Below are 12918 nucleotides of genomic sequence, written 5' to 3'. Positions count from 1 at the left end.
TAAGTTGTAGTAGATTCTGCTGTGGTTCTGGACATCTCCTGATGCCTCCTCCAGGCAGAAGTGTGTTGTTTTCTAACACACTTTCATCTTTTATATCCTTTTAATCCTTGGTGAATATCACTGTTCTCTGGATAGGAATTTCTTAAATGGTGGGGGAGATTAAAATTTAGTAAATCCATAGTAGTTACCTTGGTACAGACTTCGTGGGAAAGTGCTTTGAGCTACTATATTTGACAGCAGCTGCAGCTGTAAGAGTCATAGGCCACAACTTCTTAGTGAGAGTGTTCCTTATAGACAGAGTAACGACTGGGACTTGCTTTCTAATCAACATATTTTCTGAAGACTTTTAAAATGCATGTAACAGTCTGACATACCAGCTGTCACCAGAAATCATGTCCCCCACCAACACCCGCATGTGGTGCGTTGGCACTCGTCACACAGAGAGGGAGTGTTGACAAGTCCTCTTGCTAGTCACCTAGGAAGGGAGGAAAGAAGCCAGGGTTCAGTGAAGGCAATCTCAGGAGAAAACCACGAACATCAGAACTGGAACAATCTGAGCAAGGAGTAACTGGGCTGCCCCAGGGCTTTTACAAGCCCAAGAGGAAATAAGTGCAGCAAAAGAGAAATTTTCTCCAGCCTCGTCCATGTTTAGCTTGGTGTTTGGGACTGATTCGAACCTCTCTCATCGTGGGACAGCAGAGCAATACCATTCATGGCCAATTTTTCCAAGTTCCAGAACCTTGAGTAGCTATAGTTGCATTTGTGTTAAAACTGAATTATGCTTTCTTTTGACTTAGAGGCCGAACTTGATTTCCAAGCCAATGCTTGACAGCATCCTTTGTCTTCGAGATGACAGATGGAAGTATGTGCGGAGCCTCCTGACCCCAACCTTCAGCGACACCAAACTGAAAGAGGTAAGGTGTGGACAGTTCTGATTTCATAATTTAGAAGACTTGTGCAGGCATCTGCTTTATGTAGGTCCATATTAAGGATAGGTAAAACTTGCTACTTTGTGCCAGTTTATTTAGGCCTGAAGAGCACCTGCAGTAGAGCATAAGTACAGCACGGTCCAGGTCATAGACTGGTGAAAGTCAGAATAGCTCAGCTGAGGATATGATCCTCTGTCTTCCTCTATATGAGCCAGTTTGTCCATGAAAGTGTAGCATACTCAAGAAGGACCCTTACATCTTCCCTACCCTGTTAGGAGTAAGCTAAAGTACAGAAAGGTTATTGCTCCCAGTTGGAACATAGCTTTTCATGATGTGCAGAGTCAGCAACTCTCACATTAACACAGGAGCTGCTATCAGTCTATTTTCATTTCTCCATCTCCTTCCCCTCCCCTCCTCCTTTTATTCTTTAATCCTTTCATATAATAAAATAAGTCACTGGAACAGAATGTCATTGCCAGATAAATACCTCTGACTGAAAATAAATGTCTCTGTGCTGACCTGCTGCTAATTTCCTATAAATGTATCAGCATTTGCTCAACCATGGGAGCCCATTACCTGGTAACAAAGTCCTGTTCCAGTGACACGATATCTCTTAATTAAATGCAGATAAATGATTGACTGGTTAAAGTCTTCTTTCAAGGGGAAAAAGAAATCAACTCCACAACAACAAAAAAATCACCTTTTCCTTTACGTATTTTATTCTGAAAGGGAATCATGCCTCACTCCGGTGCCCAGTCCTGGGTTGTAAAATTTTCCACTGGGCAGACGCTTGTGTTGTTTTGACATGCCGCTGTCGAAATCCACAGTAACATCTAAATGTGTCTGCCTCTCCCAGCTCTATAGACAGCGGTTGCTTAGCAACACCGGCTGTCACCTCCTTATTATGGTAAATTCTAATTGGCCATGAGCCTGGTGGAGATGCTGATTAATCACGACTGACAATGCCATTGGTTATGCGCCCCGACATTTGCTCTGTCACCGGCTCCATCACGAAATTTTAGCAAGGCAAGGATGTTTAAATATGCAAGCGATTAGGTGCACATGGCATGGTGGGAAGAGGAGAGTTTTGCATTTTCCTGGTGGAAATTAATCTTACTGCAGGTCATCAGCTCTTTTCTGGCGGACTAACAAAAGATAACACTGCTCTCCCCTCAATTTGTGGAGAGCAACCTCTGCCGGCACCAACCGGGCAGGCTTGGCTGAGGAGCACAGCGAGGACAAGCGAGTGGAGCCTCGGGTGTCCTGCTTGGGCACACCTGGGTTTGCAGGGTCTGACTGATCAAACTGACTTGGGAGGAGAAGTCATGGCACTCCCTTTGCACTGCTTGGTGGTGGAGCTGGAACGAAGGAATAGTGGTAGGAGGTAGAGTTGAGGGCTGGCCAGTGCCTGGTAGCCGTCTCGCATGCAAAGTCCGAGCTCTTTATTTTTAACCTGATAATCACCTTTCCCCATGATGCCTCTTCCAGGCTCTGTGGAAGGAGTGTGACTGTGGATGGGCTCAGGGTGACCTGGAAATGGTTACTTTTTCCTCCCGTTCTGCACCAAGTGGGAAAAAGAGGAATAGGGCAGGTCTCTCTGAAAAGCTCAGCTTTGTTCCTCTCTCCCATGCCTTCAGCAGAAGTCTGTCCGTTTTGACACAGAGAGACACTTGCAGTAAGCCCATATGAGATTAAGAACTGCTGTTGAATGGATGTGCTCCTCAGCCTTGCATTTCATTTTCTACCCAAATACATTAACAGTCCTGGGATCTGAAGTTAATGCAATTTAAGTCCTTGCCCATGTGCTTTTCTTGCTGTTGCTTGATTTGGAAGCCATACCAACACTTCTCAAAGGAAATTGATGCTCATTAATTATGATCTCACTTTTTAACTGTCCCATATTTGGTACTCTCTCAGAACCTCTGCAGCAGCATGGAAACAAAAATACCATATTCTACTATTGGCCATACTACAGAGTATTCAGAGTTATATAGAAGACATCCTGTTTATAATAATCCCTTCCTCTGTACTTCAAAGCAGTTACAAACAAGCTAGCTTTGGTATTAATTTATTGCATAATAACCTGGATATGTTATTTTATACATATTTATAAATACTACTAGGCACTTTCCTTATTTTTTCTCCCAAGACATTGATTCTTTTGCCGCAGAGGTCCAAGCTCTGATAAAATTCCACACCAAAGTCTTCCTCTCTGTTCACTCTGGATGTCTGCCTTGCCTTTGTTCCTGTATGCAAACTTTCCAGTGATGCTGGAGAGACTGCAGACCTCCTGAGTGGTTCCTTGAGTGCTGCAGCCCCTAGTGCCACTCCAAACATAGACTTGTCTGTCTGGATGCTCTGAGAGAACTGAGAGCTGTTAGCCTGTGACAGAGCAAGAAATGTTAACAACTCCTTGTGCTCCCCATAGCAATCACTTCAGATAAAAGATGCACCAAGAGCCAGAGACTGGTGGTTCCTGATAACTCCATTTCAGAAACACAAGAAGGGACAGTTTCAGGGCCAGCAAGAATGAGAAACTGGTCATCTACTTTAACCTGGCTGCTGGAGGACAAGAGCCAAGGCAGAGCTAATGTATGTTGCTAAGATTTAACCTGCAGTGCTCCACAGAGGCACCTGGCTGCTGTGGCTGTGACCAGAGGCATACTTTCCTCTTGTCGCTCCACAGAAGTAGTGTAATGTCACTGAGAAGTTTGCTGAGCTTGAGGAATTTCCCCTTAGTTTGGCAAAAATCTCCAACAACCAGCCACCAAATGATAAAAAAGTTGATTCCAGAAATTTTTAATTTTTCAGTTACAGGAGATGAACTGAAACTAGAGGTTATAGAGCTGCTGGGTAGCCCATATAGTGATTGCTGCATGTATGCAGAGTTATTTTCATAACATTTTTCAAGAGCTTCTGGCATCTTCTCTAGCTTTCTCTTTCTCTTTTCTCAAATTCTCTTTAAAAGCCATGCACTGTTTCACTGTTGCTTTTATGGATTCCTATATATTGGGTGTTCTCCCTTTTTAATTTTCTTTTTCCAATAAGCATGTGAAGATTAGTAAAGCAGTTGAGATGAGGAAGGGGGGCTTGGACTCAAGAACTGGATTTTGGGGCTCTCAAACCATGACAGCAGTCTACTCCGAGTGAAGGAAGTTTTGGCTCCAGATAACATTAAATACAAATACTATAGTGGTGGTGAGCATAGCATAAAGCAATAGACTTCTAAGCTTGGTCTTGCAGTAAGATTTGGTAGCATCCCATATGACATGCCACTGGAGTTGGTAGCAGATCTGATAATAAGTTCTTTCCAGTAAGACCCCCTCATAGTGCCATTGCTATGGGAGCACTAAGAATGAGAAATGAGAGACAAGAGGCAGGAGACCCAAGAAATTTCACTTCCAGTTTTGACATTGACTGCCTGTGGGTGATCTGACAGTAGCTACGTAAATTCTCTGCACATGAAACAACTTTTATCTTTTAAATGGGAATATTACCAATCACTGAAAGTTGATCCAAGATGTAATTCATGAGGAATTGATGAATACCTGGAGGCTCTAAGTAAAAGAATAATTTCCCAGTGTTCCTGTCATGCTCTCCTCAGCTATTATGTATTGAAACAAACTGACATGTTAGTGATCTTACTGTACCGATCTTGATTCCCTATTTAGTATTTCTTATTTTATTCCTCTTCTTTTTGCTGTGGTGCCTGTGATGATCCTGCAGTTCTGGACCCCTTGTCAGACTTGATAAATAGCTTTGCTCTCTTTTACAGCCAACACCAGCAGAAAACCTATTGATTTTTATTTATTCTGATGGTGCTGCAGTAGTGTTGTCATCTCCTATCAGTATGCTGGGAATCCTCTCCTCCATTAACAAACCATTAAAACAAAGCGGAACACAAAAATTAGAGGAGAGAGCACAGCATAATGTAGCATTGTCCTAAATAACCTGTGAAGTGGAGTTTGTGTTGAGGCATTTCTTTCAAATGAAGGGAGACACAAAGCAGAACTTGGGATAACGTGGCAGAACAGTGCAGGAAAATCCTCTAGTGTCACTCTCAGGCATGTAGATCTTTCATGTCCCACTAGGATGTAAGATCTGACAGTCCAACCATTGAGATTTCCTTGATTTGCTCTTATTCTGTTTGTGCATGTTGGTCAAAGGCATTTTGGAAGGGTCTCTGGAAATTGTTGTTGCTGGGCAAAGCAAGCGTGCTCACCTAAGGCAAATCAAATAACTAACATAAAAACTGATATGTGAAATGTGCATATCCTTGAGCCATGGATCAGTGTCTGGTTGAGTTGCTCATTTTGGTAAGTTGTGCCCAGGAATATCAAGGCCCACTTGTTCCCATCACCACTGTCAGGTGATGGGAACAAATCCGCTCACAAAACGTCTTCCTGACACTCTAGTCTTTTCCTGGTTTTATTCAGGGACTTGAAATCTGGAACAAAAGCAATTCTTGTTTTAGGGATGTATTCTTTTTCCTTCTCCTTCCTTTATATTTCATGACATTTGTGGGACAAGAGGTCCAATGTGACTTCTGCTTCTGTATGTGAACAGTAAAGTCTCCAGTGTGTCTGTCTACAGTGAACATGATCCAGCCTTCTACTTTTTAGTTTGCTGTGCTAATAATAAGGGGAATAATGATACTAATGAATACCGAGGGCCACATCTAACTAGAGGAACGTGACTCCGATGCCTTTGAACAGTGCAAACATCCACATGCGCTGTGTGTATGCAGAAGCAGAAACTAATTGTTGTTATGTGCCAAATAGCATATTGGCAGGATTTAAACAGCAAAGCCCCTGGCATCATGAAAACCCTAACCCCAAATGCTCTTCTTTGGCAAAAAGAAAGAAATTTGGACTCTGGGCTACTCTTGCTATTAGATAACTGGCAGATCAAATATTTACAGGGACCATATTGTTTAGATTTTTCTTCATCCTTTTCCTCACAGCCAATCTGAACACAGAGCAGCTGGGGTTTGTTTACCTACCAAGAACTGAATCTCAGGCAGGTTATGCAGGTTTTATGTTCTGACTGGCAAATGAGAATATATAGAAAGTCACTGATACCAAGGCAGTGTAGATCAGCGTGTCTCTGTGCTGGTTTTCAACGTTTGGTATATTTCACCTCCCCCAACACTATTTTTCTTGACAATTGGACAAAGAGTTTGAGGTGTTAAGGGACTTGAGAATGTTTCAGTCTGTGGTCTTTGTAGTTCACAATCTGGGACTAATTTATACCCCCCAGGGGAATAAAAACTCAAACACAACCTACGATTCTTGTGTAGATATCCCCTGTAGCTTTCATACACAAATAATTGTCTCATCGATATGACTCTGTCCTATCATGCTAACAATAAATCAAATCTATGTGCCCCCCTCCTTATTTTCCTGATTAGATTTACTAATAAAAATACCTTATGGCTAGAAATTAATTGCAACAGTATTTTGAAAGCTGGTGGAATGAGGAAAGTGCAGAGGTGCTGTGGGACGCCCTGGCCAGACGTGCCCCTGATATCTCTGCCAGCTGTTGAAGAGCGATAGCAACTAGCTGGGTGGTTGCAGATCTGGTGATGTGATGAAAAAAAAAGAGAAAATAAGGCAATAACAGGAACATCTGAAATGATCACCATCTGTTTACGAAACATCATACCTGTTAAAATACAGATTTTCATTTTGTTCTCCTTGACTAGTTCAATTCATTGGAGGGGCTGGACTCAGAGATTATAAAATATTTCACCCTGGTTCAGTCTGTTGAAAAGAAATGTGTTAATGTTGTTGAACCATTTGAGAAGCAGCTCACTGCAGGGGATCTTCTTTGGAAAGCCAAAAGGGAAAGAGAACTGCCACATAACATGGTGTGCCCCTCCCAAACACATAACAGCTACTGTTACCAAATACTAATCTGCTGTCAGAATTGCCTTGTGAGACTGTGGCAAAGCCCAAATCACCCCGGCTTTGAAATGAAATTTCTCCTGTATAGGCACGGGACCTCGAGAGCAGCTAGACACATTCTTGACTCAGACTTCTGCCTTTGGAAAACATATTGGATGCTCCCGCGTTGGCCTTTTGACTGTGTATAGTCTTGCCCATGTGTTAGGATGGCAGTGTGCCTGTGCACAAAGTGTTATGCCAGTTTCACAGAGGTAGAAGTGCCAAGCAAAATGGACTTGGCTGGGCAGGCTGCACAGCTCTCAGAGAGTGCGGCGAGGCTGCAGTAAGTCTTTTTTGGTAACAAAAATGTCAGAGGAGTAGGACGAGTCTGTTCTCATGTTTGTTGACATCCGTATGCTGAAGGAGGTTGTTCAGGAAGGAGAGGCAGGTTTCTGTGTGTATGTTGTGGGTGCCTGGCATAATTATTGAGGCAAGACTGTGGTATTAAGTTGTAGGCTGTAAGGATCTCTTGGCAGTCTCTGTGGGAAAAAGCCATAGGACATAATTCCTTTAGGTTCACAGCTGGATTGCTGCTATACCCTTCCTCTGCCCCTGTAGTTGGTGTAATCAAGGAAGTGTCTGATCCCTTTCATATGTAAAAAATTAAAGAGAAAGAAAGAGAGACTTTAATGAGGTCTTCTTGGTTGCCTGTGTTATGGTTTCACTGAAGCCCTAGAGAGGAGACTGTTGCACTGTGAGCTACAGCCAGGCTGTGGGTAAGTCTACCCGACCATCATGTGTCAGTGACTGGAAAGAACAATTAGTTGAATAAATCATGTGAATGTCCATTTAATGGCATCATCCAGAAAATCCTTTCCTCGTGTAGCAATAGCAGTTTGCCCTCAGCTGCCTGTAGTGGTACACAGGGTGGTTTTCTAATGTACATGTTAAATCCCTCAAGCCGAGAGACAGCAGGATGGAAGTGCTGGGACTCTGATGCCAATACCTTTACAGGACTTTGTGACTTTGGAAAATACTATTCTTTCTGCCCTGGAGCATATGTAACCTGAGTGTAAAGTACTCTAAATACAGATCACGATAAATCTTCAGCTGGAATGATTAGAAAGAGAGGGGGATATTTTGCTTGATAGCTCTCTGTGTATGTAGCCACAGGTGAGCAAGAAGCATAGGTCAGGTAAGTGACAGAGCCTCTTGTATTTAGGCCCAGAGCTGGAGAAGGTCACCCCTGTAATTTGTGGGTTTATTTTTAGCAGACAGTGCAAACATTTCATATTACCTGTGCATAAGTGCCTAACTACACTTGCAGAGGAACCTGAGAGCTCCATCCCATTTGCCAGATAAAAATAATTTGAATAATTGTTTGTTTTTGTTGGTTTCTTTTTTCCTTAAGATTTTCATGTTTTTCACAATTCAATGTGTTCCTTTCTAGATGACACCACTGATAAACCAGGCCTGTGACATCCTGCTGTGTAACTTGAAAGTCTATGCAGATTCTGGCAAAGCTTTTGATATCCAGAGGTATGTTCTACATGCCAGAAATTAGTAGCAGATTAAAAAAAAAAAAGTCAGTAGCAGCAGTTATTCTAAATATGCACTTACTGTATAAAAGTTTTTTCTTCCTCCCTTACTTTTAAGAGTGGAGATCATAGTTTAAAAGAGGATGTGTCTGATAAATTCCTTTTCTTCCTGGGGGCAGCCATTGCATACTTGAAAAGTAATTTTGGTAAAGCATCTAATGTATTTCTAGTGGTTGTTTAATGAACTTTTAACAGCTGGAAGCAGAAAGGAGGGCTGCATCAATCCCTGCCCAGTCTGTTCACTACAGTCTGTCAATAATGTACAAGTATAAGAATTGATCTGATATCAAATATCTCTAGTCCATCACACTCTTGCTTTTTTTTATATGAGGTTTTTTTGAGCACTTAATCATTCTTACCAGATTCTTCACATCCCCCCTCATGGCACACTAGCCTTTTGTGAAACAACGGGATCGGTACTCCAGATGAGAATGCACCATTGGTTTATTAAATGACATTTTAATATTTTCCATATTGTGCTTTCATTTGGTATGCATTTAATATCCTATTATCTTTTTTGTTGCTCTTTCATCAGAGGTTTTCACTGAACTGTTCACAACACTGTCTTCTCTGAGTAGATGCATTTCCTCTAGGATGCTGTGCAGCATATGAGTGGTTTGAATGCGTTCTTTCTAATAGGCCCTATTTTTGTGTACACTTCATTTGCTGGGTCGGTCAGTGCCCTCTGAAGTTCTTCATGATTTTCCTCAAACTGAAGAAGCACAAATAATATCCTTTCATCTGAAGAAATGGATATTTAGCCACAATTCATTCATCTCTTTTCAAGGACATGTATACATGTGCACATGCAAGTGTATGTGTGTGTACGGAGATCTCTTTATTAAACACCTGAAGAGATGCTATAAAGCCTCAAAATACATTACACTAGCTGAGTGCTCTGATGAAAATTGACCTTTTGAGTCCTTCCAGACTTTTCCCTTTTTTCCATTTTTCTTTTGTCTTTGCCTGGTCTCTTAGCTATTGATCTATTATAGGGTTTTACCTCTCAAGAGACATTTTGGAAAAGAACTTTTGAAAGCATAAATGAATGATGTTGACCATCTCAGAACATGATCTTCCAGTTGTTTTACCATACTACCATTTCAGCAGGTTTGACAGTTATAAATGTGATTCTCATTCCACTGCAGTTTCACAGAATTGCCTTGGGAGCTGGTTTTGGATGTAAATACCATATCTGTAACCTCCTGTGATCTTGTATGTTAGTTGTCTTTAGCCATTTTGTGTGTTGCCAACAAGTCAAAATTTAGTTTTTAAGATCTTTTTCAGTACCTTGGAGAGATAAATGATTGAGTGCCTCTGAAATTATTGTTTTGTAGCAATGGATGCTCTTTTTAACATTTCAGCTTCTAAAAATTCTTTTTTTCTTTTTTTCATGTGTGTGTTTGTAAGAGTTGGAGACCCAAAGAAGTTACTTCACCTTGCAGTATTGTTGTAATCTTTCAAATCTGATCTGGTGTCATCAGAATGACAGCGCCCAAAGATCATAGTTTAGAAATACTGCTTCACAATGTACACAGGATATAATGGCCCTGACTCTTGACCTTCTCTTCGTACATGCTCATTCAGGTTAAAACCCCAGAGATTGAAATTAGCCTTTTGTAAGAGATCATAGAAGAACATTCATTGCAGACTTGACCACAGATCAGAAGAATGAAATTTCAAGGATATTTTACATTCTCAGTCCACTTATCTCAAAACTAAATAGCTGCTAAAGCCCAGTAGAAAAATAAAGATGGTGAGGCAACTGGATAGATGGTTAGATATGCAGGGAGAGATTCAGTAAGTTCTGAAGTTTCTAGATCATGGTCCACAGATGATTTGTAATTCTCGAAGCACTGGCTGCTCCTCTGCAGAGATACAGATTTCACATGGTGGCAGTTCCTCTTGGTTTTGTCCATGGGTTTACATTACAAAGGAGGCATAGAGAAGAGGAAGGAAATCCTTAAGCAGTGTTATTTTATTTAAGCAACTCTTGTCTCTGAGAGTTTAGGCAGGACTGGTAATAGATGTGGGTTTTGCAGTTTAAAATGAGAAAGGAGTGATCTCTTTTATTAGGATGCATACTAAGAAAATGCTTATGAATCTCTGACGACGTGTGGCCTTTGATTTCTAGGTAATAAAAAATTAAATTGTTTATTTCTAATATTTTTTTAATGGAATTATTGAGCTAAATGAAAATATGTTCACTTTATATGTGGAGAGAAGGTGACTGTTATTAAGCATCAGCATTTGTCAGAATGATGGAAACATCTCTTGTTGGCAAAGCTCAAATCTAAAAGGAAAAAGAAACTCAGTAGCAAAAATTAATGTTATGTGATGTTTGTAGAAGCAAGATACTAATGGATATGTGATTTGTAGATAACAATGTATAATTCTTCAATTCAATGCAGGTGTTACAACTGCTTTATGTTGGATGTCGTTGGTAGCGTAGCTTTTGGTACGGAGGTGGATTCCAAGAAGAATCCTGATGACCCCTTTGTTAAGAATTGTAGAACATTCTTTGAAATGTCTTTGTTTAAGCCTCTCCTCATTCTAATCCGTGAGTATAGTCTACATTTGTTTTCTTCCTTATGGTAACTTCCTAAAAGTCACTCTGAACATACTGAAGCCATAGCAGGAAGATTTATAGCTGACTTTATTTCAGAGGTGTTCAGAATGCAACCTACAGGCCAAATACACCCTCGAGATTTCCACCATATGCTCTGCAGCTTCTGTCACCATTAATGAAACTTGCTCCAGAAACTGAGAGACTTGGAACACAATGCTCCGGGTTCATCTGAGAGAAAAGTTTCTGGGTCCTGCAGTTTTTATGGTATTTGTACACTTCTCATTAAAACAGAGTAACAGCACTTAAGTGTAAAGTTTTTTGAACATGGTAGAGATTGAAATCCCATCTGCTAACATTAACAACCCACCACAGAAAAGAGGTGGAGGAGCATAAGCAGATAGTGTAAGTCCTCCCAATTATTTTTTGAATAGCAGCAGCAGCAGCTTGGTTAGTGGCTATAAAGGATAAAGATAACAGGCATCATGAAGAGAATGCACTTATTGTCAGATGAATAGATAGCAATGCATGAGTGGGGTATAAAGCCATTTAATTCTAGGATGCAGAAGCTACGGCTTCATGGTGATGATGGTCTTGTTAATTCAAGGGCAATAAGAATTGTAGATGAGGAAGCCACACCATAATCAATCCTATTGAAGTTTTATCTTCTTGATGTCTAGACCTGCACACAATAATGTCAGGTGGCACAATGGCAAAGTTTTCTGTGCCCATCTGATCCTGCTGGCATTACAGATTGCACCTGGACTCACAGCGCATGAACTGCTTCCTTCTGGAGTTGTGTATCCAAATTGTCCCGGGGTTAATGTTTAACCTGATTGCAAAGTGTGATTTGTGACCGGTTTCTGAAGGGACAGAAATGTGCCCCTACATGTCTAAGAGTGTGCCCTTCATTAAAGCAAGTCTTTGTAGGGTTTGAGGTTGGATTCCTTGGTTCATCTCTTCTGCTGATTCATTATGTGGTCTGAATTTCCACACTGTGTTGCTCTGTTGGCAGGACAGGGTTTGTCCAATGACTGATTTGTTAGTTTTACGTTGTTCATAAGTTAATGAGGGGTTTATTAGGATGCAAGACTTCACTCAGATTTCTAGTTCCTGACTATGAAGGCCATGGACTGGAGACCACTCTTCCAGAATGTGCGGCCTGTTTAGAGAAGCAAAATAAAATAGAATCATAGAACAGTTTGGATTAGAATAGACCTTTGCAAGTCATTTAGTCACACCCCCTACATGAGCAGAAATGTCTTCAACTAGATAGGTTGTTCAGAGCCCTGTCCATGCTGACCTCGCATGTTTTCAGGGATGGAGCATCCACCACCTCTCTGGGCAACCTGTTCCAGTGTTTTATAACCTTCATTGTGAAAAACATCTTCCTTATATCTAATCTAAATTGGCTTTCTTTTAGTTTAAAACCAGTAGCCCTTGTCCTATTGCAAGAGGCCCTGATAAAGAAAGAGTTTGTCCTCATCCTTCTTGTATGCTCCCTAATGCTGGAAAACTGTAAATGAGAATGAACACTACACAATTGCGTAGATTGGTGCCATAAGCTGCCAGGCTAGTTCAAGATCCCACACCTTCTCTGTGTAATTGGGTAGGCAATGGAAATAATGCTCCACTTTGTTGTGGTGGCTCTGTGGCATCAAAAAGCTGAACCAAAATCCTGAAGCATTGTGAAAGCAAACTTGGAAGGCATCTGTCTGGCAGGAGAGTCCTGGACAGCATGGCATTTCTGAAAGGAAATCCTTTACCAGCCTGGGAGGGTGGAAGAAAAAGAGGGAGAGGGAAAGAGGAAAAAACAGGTTTCACAAAGGGAACACATCCCACTTGATGAGTTTTATAATATTAATGAAAGGAGCTGGGGGGGGGGAAGACTATTATATGCCTTCACAGTCTGATTCAATGTTTTCTGCTTTAAAATATCT

At 41.2% G+C, this 12918-nt stretch overlaps 1 protein-coding gene across 6 annotated transcripts in view; it reads left to right on the top strand.

Moving 5' to 3' along the window:
• TBXAS1 (thromboxane A synthase 1) overlaps positions 1 to 12918 on the top strand; it is a 254332-nt gene that overhangs the window by 150919 nt on the left and 90495 nt on the right. For all 6 annotated transcript variants that reach the window (XM_017804942.1, XM_017804943.1, XM_017804940.1 and 3 more), the window contains 3 exons: positions 798 to 914; positions 8265 to 8353; positions 10824 to 10972. In XM_017804942.1, the coding sequence (XP_017660431.1) occupies positions 798 to 914; positions 8265 to 8353; positions 10824 to 10972 (355 nt within the window). The remainder of the gene's footprint in view (positions 1 to 797; positions 915 to 8264; positions 8354 to 10823; positions 10973 to 12918) is intronic.

The sequence above is a fragment of the Lepidothrix coronata genome, unplaced genomic scaffold, assembly GCF_001604755.1.
Source record: "Lepidothrix coronata isolate B3197 unplaced genomic scaffold, Lepidothrix_coronata-1.0 Scaffold10, whole genome shotgun sequence".
Classification (NCBI taxonomy): Eukaryota; Metazoa; Chordata; class Aves; order Passeriformes; family Pipridae; genus Lepidothrix; species Lepidothrix coronata.
The sequence above is the reverse complement of the archived record's forward strand: the minus strand, read 5'-3'. Positions and strand labels throughout refer to the sequence as shown.